At 39.8% G+C, this 11,884-nt stretch overlaps 1 protein-coding gene and 1 pseudogene across 1 annotated transcript in view; one reads left to right on the top strand and one right to left on the bottom strand.

Annotated features, from left to right (window-relative positions):
• Positions 1-1,049: 1,049 nt before the first annotated feature.
• LOC144224649 (translationally-controlled tumor protein-like) lies at positions 1,050-1,606 on the bottom strand (annotated as a pseudogene).
• A 4,185-nt stretch (positions 1,607-5,791) lies between these two features.
• Positions 5,792-11,884, top strand: part of TACR3 (tachykinin receptor 3) — a 78,865-nt gene continuing 72,772 nt past the window's right edge. The window contains exon 1 of the mRNA XM_077755712.1: positions 5,792-6,339. Within this exon, the coding sequence (XP_077611838.1) occupies positions 5,792-6,339 (548 nt within the window). The remainder of the gene's footprint in view (positions 6,340-11,884) is intronic.

Here is an 11,884-nt window from a genome sequence, read left to right as displayed (position 1 = left end):
GTCTTCTAAGCAAAAATATGAAGAATAAATAAAATTTGAAAGAAATGTAATCAATTAGCATAATAAAATAAGTAAACATTTCTTGGTCATTAGGAATAAGTAACAAACATTCACATAAAAGACCATACTTTGTATTAACATTTTTGCAGGCAAACCAAGACTTAATGACTATTATGTAAAAATCTATTAACCTCTCCCTCCCATGATACCATGCTTGACTTATTTCCTAGTACCCTCATGCATTTGCGTTGGTTTTAAATGTGCTCAAACACACTCCTGAGGATTTTTTTTTCTACTATATTAGTCTCTTTTTATTCTTTTGGAAATCTCTTCCAGAGTTAACTACTTATGTTTGTAGGTGATGAAATGTATAAGGAATCCACTTCGAATGTTGGCACAGCTATGAGCATGGTCTTTCCCTTTACTTGAACTCAGAATGAAGGTTTTTGGCTCTTGTTTTTTTTTAAATATTTTAATATTTAATATTTAATATTTTAGCCTCAGAAGTAGTTTTCACTGTAGAAATTATCTGCAGGCAGTGTTATGCTTTCTAGCTAGCAGGCTCTGACTTCTCCAGGACACTACACAGGATGGATTTAAATATGTATTAAATTAAAAGGCATTCTCTCAAATTGGTTTCAATGCATTTTTTTAGACAACCTACATGACATTTTTTTTAAACAATGTCTCCACTCCAAATAAATCAAGGTCAAAATAACTAAAGAGCTCAAGATGACATCAGTCCCATTTGTCTAAGTTCTGGTGTTGTGTGGAGGAAGAGCATTAGCCAGTTATGACAATAGGTGATACATCCAAAGTAACAGCCAAATTCATTAACATTTTTTCATTCCTAGGGGCGCCTGGGTGGCTCAGTCAGTTAAGCGTCCAACTTCGGCTCAGGTCATGATCTCACCGTTTGTGAGTTTGAGCCCCACATCAGGCTTTGTGCTGACAGCTCAGAGCCTAGAGCCTGCTTCGGATTGTGTCTCCCTCTCTCTCTGCCCCTACCCCGCTGGCACTGTTTCTCTCTCAAAAATAATAAATGAACATTAAAAAAAATTTTTAATTAAAAAAAATAAACCATCATTAAAGACCATATATGGGGTTACACCATCCTTGTGGGAGTCCAGCAGGGCAACCATGCCATCTGGATCCATGTTTTCACCAATAAAGAGCTGGTAGCTTTTGAAATTAGCTAGGATATGATTGTCCTGTTCTGTAGTCCCTGTCATAAAAAGATTTTATTTTTCTGGCCTCCGTTGTTCAAGTTTGCCTTTGATTGATTTCATATAATCTTTGATAGACTTCTTGTAGGCCCCTTTGTGAAGCTGGTTTCCTACAAGTGATGGTTCACAGCAATCTCAACACCAATGATTACTGTGCTTCCAGTACCTTCACCCTTGGGGCCTTGCAGTGAAAGCAGTTCACCAGTGAGTGAGTCACCAGTGTTACCCACTGTCCTCCTGACCATTTTCCTCTCCACCCCCAGACACAGCAGGTCCACAATCTCTTGAATCTTGTAGATGTCAGAGAACATTTCATCATGACAGATGATATCCTGGTAGATGATCACAGACGGCAGTTGGAGAGAGACGATGGTGGTGTTAGTTTAGCAGGCACTCAGAGGTCTAGCTAGCATGGGGTAGCCTGAGCAGCACTGGGGAGGAGGAGAAAGGAGGCAGAAAAGCCACACTCCCAAGTTTTGAATGGAAGAGTATAGGATCTTAAGAGCTGCCTTCTGGAATGTTAACATTTCCTCTACCCCTTCTCCTTCCCTTAGGAGTCCAAGGCTAAGACTTTTGAACTTCTTATGGTAAGGGGTTGAGAAACCTGCAGCGTGTACTCAGGTAGGGACAGGATTCAGATTCTGGAGCTATAATGAGCAGATTATTCATCAAATTGTCTTAGGAATTAGGCTAAGAAAACTTTCTTAGCCATTATCTTCTAAACCTTCCCATTTTTCAATGCATAATCTACTGATAAGTCTATTTTTTTTTGGCATTTGATTTCATCCTCACAAAGAAATTTTTATTAACTGAAGTGTAGTTGACATACAATGTTATATTAATTTCAGGTGTACAACATAGGGATTCCACAACTCTGTATTTTGCTATGCTCACCACAAGGGTGGCTACCATCTGTCACCGTATTACACTCTTACAATACCATTGATGTTATTCTCTACGCTGTACCTTTCATCTCTGTGTGGCTTACTCATTCCATAACAAGCCTGTATCTCCCACTACCCTCCACCCATTTTGCCCATCCTCCCCTTTCCTCACTGGCAACCAACAATTTGTTCTCTAGACTTATGGGTCTGCTTCTGCTTTCTTGTTGTTTTGTTTTGTTTTTTAAATTCTACTTATAAGTGAAATCACATGATATGTGCCTTTCTCTGACTCATTTCACTTGTCATAATATACTCTAGGTCCATCCATGTTGTTGCAAATGGCAAGTTCTCATTTTTTATGGCTGAGTAATAGTCCATTGCATGTATATACCACATCTCCTTTAGCCATTCTTCTCTTGATGGACACTTAGGTTGCTTCCATATCTTGACTATTGTAAATAATGCTGCAGTAAACAGAGGGGTGCATATATCTTTTCCTCACAAAGAAATTCTATAAGAGAAGTTGACAGAATCCAGAATCCGGTGAACACGTACCCCTGGTCAGTTGCACACTCCCATTTTTCCCTCTACTTCCTATTCCACTATTCATAATACTTGCTCTAATGTTAAAAATACTGCTTGACTAAAGGCTCAGTGAGGACAGGGTTCATACCTGGCTTATATCTTTCGTTTTACCTGCTACATCCCTAGTACTTGGCACAGCTCCTGGAAGAAGTATACTCAATACCGATGGGGGGAATGACTAAAGCAATAAACGAACAATAACCTCTACTGAAATACAGATAGATTCTATGGACTGCAGCTCTAAAAGGAAAACCCATGCCCTGCATTCCTCTCTTCCTCTGAAAGAACTCATTAAGTCCCTTTTATTATTAAGAACTTCTAATTCCATCATTATCACGTTTTTCTTATCATTTCTACTCATGGAAAAGCCCAATAAAAGGCAGAATCACAGAGGGGCGCCTGGGTGGCTTAGTCGGTTAAGCGTCCGACTTTCTCTTAGGTCATGATCTCGCGGTTCGTGGGTTCGAGCCCCGCGTCGGGCTCTGTGCTGCCTGCCAGCTCAGAGCCTGGATCCTGTTTCAGAGTATGTGTCTCCCTCTCTCTCTGACCCTCCCCTGCTCACGCTGTCTCTCTCTCTCTCTCTCCTAGAAATAAATAAAACATTAAAAAAAATTTTTTTTAAAGGCAGAATCACAGAAATGATACTCTGTATGGATAAGTAAAGCAACAGAGTAAACTGAATGGATTTCTACACAAGTAGGCAAGTTTACAACTTTAAATATTTGATCACAATATGCATAATTACCAAGCCACCACATGAGTCATTTGATGAATGGTACATGTCATACACTCAAAAATTATTTTTTTTCAAAATTCTTCCTTGATTTCATTAGAGAAGAAAGAGGTTTTCATTTGTAACTCAAGTAATTTCTAAGTGGTGAATTGGCAGAAAGAAATAATCTGTCTTCAAAAGAATATGGTTTAGTTTAGAATTAATAAGCAGGACATCTGGAATCTCTATCAAATTCACTTATGATTTATCATATATTTTCATAGGCCTTACTGAGAAGAAATAGAAAATAAAAACTTTTGATAATTATCATTTTCAGCATGCATTTATTTTGAAGCAGAGTTGTGTCAATATATTTATTATCAGGTTGCTTCCAATTATTTCTACACACTATCTTGTTTGTCATAAGAACTATAATAAGGAAAACAATATTCTTCACTAGTCATCCTAGGTCTGTTTGTACAAAAGTCACTGAAGTGGGGCGCCTGGGTGGCTCAGTCGTTTAAGCTTCCAACTTCAGCTCCAGTCATGATCTCCCGGTTCATGGGTTCAAGCTGTGCATCAGGCTCTGTGCTCATAGCTCTGAGCCTGAGGCCTGCTTCAGATCCTGTGTCCCCCTCTGTCTTTGCCCCTCCCCTGCTCATGCTCTGTCTCTTAAAAAACAAACATTAAAAAATTTTTTTTAAAAACAATAATCACTGCAGTTTTTGAGAAATATGTTCTACACCAGGAAACTAAGAAAACAGAATGTTCACAAGTCATACACGATGTTTTCTGGAAGCAAGAAAAACTTGCTACGCTAGTCTATTTTACTTGAAAATGTTTAGATGAAATAACAAGAGCAAAGGGTGCTAACATTTACTAAGGTCTCCCTCTTGCCCCCTGTTGTTTAAAGTCTGTTGAAACTACTTGTTCCATAATTACTCTGTAAATTTGAGTTTTTAAATATTCGTTTTCAAATGAGGAAACTGAGGTTCAAAGAGTTCAGTGTTTGGGGAGAGTTGCTAAAATATGTTTAACCCTAAATCCTTTTATTCCTGACCCCAAGAAAGTAATAAAGAAGAGTTACTGCTCTGGAGCATACTGATAAGTTGCCTGTAACATCCATCTAAGCACAGAGCACTTCCTCTGGCTTGTCCTTCACAGAGCCCTGCTGCTCACATGCTCCCAGCCAAAGCTCAAAAGTCAGGCCCTCTGGTCTGCGCAGAAAACGAAGGTTACTGTCATTCAACCTTATCAATGCGTCCTCATGTCAGGCCCAACAACGAAGGCGCCAAATGTCCAAAGCCGTGTAACCAAATGGATCTGTTTAAGTTGCTTACGAGATACGTTCGCACCAGAGAAATGAAAAGATGCAAGTCTCCTCATCGTATTTCAAGGAAATCTGCATCTCGGGATTTCTGATCTATCCTCAGTGAGTAATGGCTTTCCGACATGAGCAGAATCCTCCGGGAGAAACAGTTACCTCAGCCAGGGAGGAAGGCGGAGGAGACTGGTTTCTGGTGACAGAAATTGGAAGAGGAGAAACGGGTAGACTTTGCAAATGGGAGTGAGAGGAAAAGGTATCTGCTAAGTGAGAACAGAAACACACAAGCAGCAAGTGGAGAGAAATTCCAAAAGCCAGTGACCCCCTAACAAAATGCGCGTCTAGCTGTGCCCCCATCCTGCGGCAGGTGATACCCACACAAGCTCTTTCTGACAAATCTCTCTGCGTGGAGCCTTCGCCTTAGGGGTGGTTTAACGGGTTTAGAAAAAAGCAGCCCATAATAGAAGAACACAGACTTCAGTAAAATATCTTGAAATTAAAAGAGGAAAAACAATCTTGTACAGATTTTAATTACAGCTGAGAAGGTGCAGCCTTTCCCGAGCTCTCACCCCGCGAAGCTCCTGCTGCGTGGCTACGAGTAGCGAATGAATGAAATGCAAAAGGCGCGGCTGGGGAAAGGAGAGCAATCGTAGCCCTCGAAGGGGTTCGTCAGCTCTGCAGCCCCCACAACGTCACCGAAGCGGGGACTGTACGAGACTATAAAGCCCGCTGCAGCGCCTGAACCTCGGCGCTCCAGCCAGTGCCCGCGAACTCGCGCAGGGCGCTCCCGGAGTTCGCCCTGGTGACAGCTCCTCACCCTCCCTTCTCCACGGCCTCACCCTCCCTGCCTTCGAGAGCCGCGAACTCCTCGGAGAAAGTGGCTCCCCTGTTACCCATCACCTGCTGGCTCAAAGCGCTTCTTAACCATCAAGGGCTGCGGTCGCCTCTCTACCTTGCTTCCCGGCGGGGCCGAGGGCCGCCCAGCAGCACAGGGACCTGGAAGCGGAGAACTTCGGCTGGCGTCGGTGAGGGGGGCGATCGGGGCTGCAGACTCGCCTCGATGGGGTCTCTCCCCGCAGCCGCGAGCTGGACGGACCGCCCGAGCAGCGCGGGCGCGGACTCCGCGAACCTGAGGGCTGCGCTGGCGGCTGGGGCCGCCCCGGGGGTGGCTGAGCCCGAGTGGCTGCACCTGCTGATCCAAGCTGGCAACCTCTCGGCCTCGGCCTCTGCGCTGGGACTGCCCGCGGCCTCGCCGGCGCCTTCGCAGCCCCGGGCCAATCTCACCAACCAGTTCGTGCAGCCGTCTTGGCGCATCGCGCTCTGGTCCCTAGCGTACGGCGTGGTCGTGGCGGTGGCGGTGTTCGGGAATCTCATCGTCATCTGGATCATCCTGGCCCACAAGCGCATGAGGACCGTCACCAACTACTTCCTCGTGAACCTGGCTTTCTCCGACGCCTCTATGGCTGCCTTCAACACCTTGGTCAACTTCATCTATGCGCTTCACAGCGAGTGGTACTTCGGCGCCAACTATTGTCGCTTCCAGAACTTCTTTCCCATCACGGCGGTGTTCGCCAGCATCTACTCTATGACGGCCATTGCGGTGGACAGGTGAGGAGAGAATAGGGAGGAAGGAGGGAGAAGGGAGAGAGAAAAGCTGGGCAGTGGGACAAGGTTACCAATGACATGGTGACAAGATGGATTTAATGAAAGGAAAGGGACTAGGAAAGAGCTCTTGGAGAAAGAAGTCACTAACACATTGGTGGTCCCCCAACTGGCTGAACCAGTTTCTGCTCCCCCCCCCAGTCTCCCCCAAACCCCCTAATCTCTGTTAATGGCATCTGGAGGGACAGAGAAGACCAATGAGGGAGATAGGTAAAATCTGTCATTCCAAGTAGGACAAACTCAGCTAGAAACATTTAATACAAGTAAGTTTTCCCAAATGGCTTCAAGCAATTGCCGCAAAACTTGCGTTCTCTGTAAAATGTACTTTTTTGGTCTTCCTTCTCTCTGTTAGTCAGTATTCTGTCCGAGAAATGGACGATGAGTCACCCTTCATCTTTCCTTCCTCTCTCTGGTCTGCTGGTCCTCATCCCCACCCATCCTATTCCCTATCGTTTCTCCAAAGCCAGTAGTGGTTTGGCCTCCCAGTCACGGAGCATCCATCAGAAGTAATAATGCTCCTCCCAAAGATTGCCGTATGCTGGAAATTTCTACAGTGTCTTGGGTGAAATTTCACTTTTAATAATCTGGGGACGCTATAAGCTGGGTAGACCCTGTGCCTGGGAGATGACATACAACCAAATTTTCAGATAATGGGGGGAAAAATTCCAAATAATAAATGGTTACAAAACAAGACAGCACTTTATATATAGTTGTTTTTAAGAATGCTTAAAATTCTTAAGGTCATTTTTTAAGAATGTTCCCCCATCTACAGTGGGGATTCTGAGACTCTTAAGCAATTAAAAGAAACGCCAGTATTACTCTCATATCTAAGCTTTTAAACTGTCTGTATGCATTTGCTCTCTCCTATTGAATATTGTGAACTATGCATACTTGTGTTAAGACAATGGTAGTCCCCTACCTATTATTGAAAGTTGTCTATACTTCAATTCAATCTTATTCTAAAAAATCCACACCACCAGTTGATCCCAGATCTGGAGTCCCTGTTTTGTGATTGGCAACTTAATGAGGGATGTGTGGGGGTAATGTGACTTTAACTTCAAGACTCAATGTTGTCAACTGTGAAAAGTGTGCTTCTTTCTTTATTAATGAAACTATTTTAAAATAAAATGAGATGCAACAGTCTCACTACATTAAGCCACTATTATGAGAAAAAATTAAGACAAAAACCAATTCTTTCCATAAATTCATCTTCTGTATTTACTATTTTGAAGCAGTGAGCACAAAAGTATTGAAAACATAAATCTTGAAGAACTACTTTTACATGCTAGGCTTAGAATATTAAATTGAAGGAGCAAAGATTAGTTGCTACTAACGAGGATAAATAAGCACAAAATCACATTTTTCAAGACTCTGGAATTGCTAATCTTTCCTTTATTTCTGATTGATCTTCCATATGTATCTCACTCTCTCACTTTTGTGGGGTCAGAGTGAGTATAAAGAAGGAACTGAAAACTCAGCTCCAAGTTGAAGATCAGGAGAAATTGCCTCTAATCTTGCTTCACCAAGATAGAAACGAATGTTCCTTTGGTCTGAGCATCTTCCTTTTTTTGTTTTGTTTTGGGTTCCTTTCCTTTATTTTTTTTTCATTCCTTGTAAGCATGTGATTTTTAATGTGATCAGGAGGGGCGTTAGCATATCATGTTATAAAATTCTCTTGAATATTCTTCTTGAAATATTAATAATTCATTATGAAATTTGATGAAAAGTTAGTGTGTGTGAAATTGATGTTTCATGTCTAAGGGGTAAAAAAAGGGGTATTTTTCCATTTACACAAAATCTGAAGTGGTCTTGGAGTTATTTTAATTGATAATGTAATGCTATTTCAGTCACTGGTTTGAAATGAATGGGTATTTCACTACTTATTCTTTATGATTTCTTTAGTAGAAAGCATTATTTAATCACCAAAACAATACAAAATTTATGGAGCATGCAATTTGCAACAAAACTTGAAGCATGCTCACCTCAGATTCTGAAAATCTTTTTAAAAACTGTTATTTATAGTAATTATTTGGGCAGGCCACTGATGAAAAGAAATACAGAAATATAGAAAAACCTCCCTAAGAATTTTTAGAATCACAGACTATAGAAATGTAAGTTATCAGAATCTCCAAAGTTTACCGCTCCACAGACTCTTTCTGCACCAGTGTCTTATCAAACATGAACTGGAAAAAGTAGTCCTGTGGTATTTGCAGTTACCTTATAGATTCAAGTTTACATGGTTGATCTCCTAAGACATATTTCAGTGAGTCTTGGTGCCTTTGATTATGGTTGCATGGACTCCCCACTTCATATAGAACATAGGTAACGGTATCTACTCACAGAAATTATATTTTCCTGTATAATTAATGCTTTATTGAAACAATCATATAGGTTATTAGTTCCCTAATTAGTCCTTATTGATAAAGGAATACAACATTTAAACTGCAATGTGAACACTTGTCTTATTGAATTGTGTTTTCTATCCTCATTTAATATAAACTGAATTGTATCCCTCCAGCCTCAATAGAAAACATATTTAACTCATTCTGTCCCTCTGCGTAAAATCAAAAGATCCTCTGAGCTTGAAAACTATTTCAGCTTTGACTCAGACGCTAATGGCTTTTCTTCAACTGCAGCAAAATGCTTGCAATCTCCTGTGAACTTAGTAATTTTAGGTCTGACTGTAGATATTCCCTTAATGAATACCTATATTTCATAAATGGAGAAGCTCAAGGTAAGGGTCACACATTTTGTTGAGTAAAAAGCATTGCATTTTTCTTTAAGTGTTTGGTACTCATTCTACACCGAAAGAATTGCTTGCTTTCTATTTCCACTTTTTTTTCCTTTTTTTTGTAAAATGTGGTCACAGGTTCTGGTCTTGTCCTGAGACACGTTACCTTCTGCTTTATTAGAAATCTCTGCAAAACTGTTTTTATTGGCTCAGTTTTACACAGTTACCTCTCACCTAGAGGGCTACTTCAGCATCCCTACATACTCATAACATACACACACACACACACACACACACACACACACACAGGAATTATTTCCCAATAAGGTCACTGTTTCTCTTCACCATCCTTCCCAAATTTGCCATTTTGAATTTTAACATTTAAATATAACAGTTATCTAAAAGATGCTAAGCTTTCCCTAGATCATACAATAAACCCAAGATTCAAATCACTGTAATCCACTCAAGAGCCTGTGCTCCTCTCAGCCTCTACACTATTATGGCTTCTAAGGAATTCTGATGATTGAAGAGTTTAATTAGACAAAATTATTACCTTCATTTAAATTAGAATTTAGTACTTATACCATATAAATTATATAACCATATATATTACATCTCTTACATGTATAATAAACACATCTTACATATATATTACCTTTGTTTCAATTGAGAATGTAGATATTAGAAAATTAATATAATATAAAAATATTGCCATTTTATTTTATTTTTTATTATTTCATTCATTTATGGCATATACCACTTGATATGTGGGAATACTAAAAAATAGAAAATGTTTTCTTGCATTTTCTAAGTGTATTTTTGAGATCAAGTTAGAAACTCTAGGAAGGTTTATTAACATATATAGACAATTTCCAAGCTTATAGGCCAGTATTGATTAGAATATTTAATTAAAGAATTTTCAAAATGAAATTCACTGTTTCTTACCTAGAAACCTTAAGGAACTAATTCAGTATATTTTATTTAATAGTCCAAAAACATTAACAAGATGGCAAAACATACTTTATATTCTTGAAATCCAAGGACACACCTGGCATGGATATTTTTTAAAAATATTTTAAATGTTTATTTACTTTTGAGAGAGAGAGACAGAGACAAAGCGTGAGTGGGGGAGGGGCAGAGAGAAAGGGAGACACAGAATCTGAAGCAGGCTCCAGGCTCTCAGCTGTCAGCACAGAGCCTGACGTGAAGTTCAAACAGACCAACAGTGAGATCATTACCTGAACCGAAGTCAGAAACTTAACCTACTGAACCACCGAGGTGCCCATATAGTGTAAATTCTTATAAAATCAGTCATGAGCACATAGTGAAAGCAATAAAGGTACATTAATTGAATGGGTAAAACATCAGATCATCATAGCATGTCATCACAAGCACTCTTATATAACTAGCAGAACTCCAGTTGATATTAAGGTTACATTCACCATAATGGGAAAGCATATGTTGAAAAAGAGTTTGCAGAATATTTAACAGACCTAGTGTAAAAACAAGACCTTAAAATATATAACACATTCTTAAACACTAAAAAGATATAACACTAATATAAAAAGAATGAAAGACATAAACAGAAAGTTGATATAAGAAAAACTAAAATGTCTAACAAACATAAAGTTATGGGCTGTTCCATTCTGTATCTCCATTTCTTCACCTGCTATTTGCTCCTCAAGCTACTCAAATCTGAATTTGTCTCCCAACACACTATCTAGAGAGTCTTGTTGTGAAACCCAGAGGGTATTTCAGTCCCCAACTTCCTTGATTTTTCAGTAGTATGCCTATCACATGGTTACTGCTTCTTGGCTTCCAGTTTCCCTGGTCCCCTCCTTCCTCCTTAGCCTGTCTTCCATGTTTGGATTTCTGTTTCTCTGCCTCTCTGTAGTGATTAAATACATAGGTTCGTCAATGCTAAATCCTGGGCCTGATTTTGTCCTAACTTTATTCTCTCTCCCCAAGCAAACTCATCTAAACCCATGGCTTTATTTTTCACTTTTGAATAATGAGTTCCCAATTTTTGCTATTATTGAATTGGTTTTCTTTTGGATTATAAAGACGCATAACAATCGATAGACAGATATAATTGAATGAAAAATTAAGACTGGAGAAAATAAAGAGAGAAAATACAAACAAAATTAGGGTGAAGTTGAAACATGGGCAAAGAGTCCTAATCATTTATGAAGTTGAACATCAAATATGTCTGAGACTCTTGATACACAAGTGAAAGAATACAATTAGTAATATGGTTCACGCTGTCTATGAAAACTATACATACACATTCCTTAAAGGCTAAGGGATTTCTAGTATTGAGTTTCAAGAAATTCTTTGCATGGGTAATAAAGAGGACACTGTCCTCAACCACACTGTCACAAATACAAAAGCAGTTTTCCTACAGGTGTTTGTTAGGTGTTCCTCTGGGTGAGCTAGAGGCAGCTGCCAAAGCAGAATTCAGTGAATGAAATCTTCAGGGTACCAAATATGTATTTGAACAGTTTCCAGGTGGCCAGATTTGATTCACCGAAGAAATTACAAGAGGAGATAAAGCACATTTCTGCCAGAAGTATTTTCCTCACCTGAACTTTGGATATACCTTGAGAAGTATATTTAACTCAAAGTTGTAATATATAGTTAAAACTCTCCAAATCATCTTTATTCCAGCCGCCAATCTCTGGTCCTTATCTATCCTCTATACCAGTCTTTTATTGCAATGTATTTTGTCACTCATCCATTTTAAGGGCACATATGCACAGT

The sequence above is a fragment of the Crocuta crocuta genome, unplaced genomic scaffold, assembly GCF_008692635.1.
Source record: "Crocuta crocuta isolate KB4526 unplaced genomic scaffold, BGI_CrCroc_1.0 scaffold92, whole genome shotgun sequence".
Taxonomy (NCBI): Eukaryota; Metazoa; Chordata; class Mammalia; order Carnivora; family Hyaenidae; genus Crocuta; species Crocuta crocuta.
The sequence above is the reverse complement of the archived record's forward strand: the minus strand, read 5'-3'. Positions and strand labels throughout refer to the sequence as shown.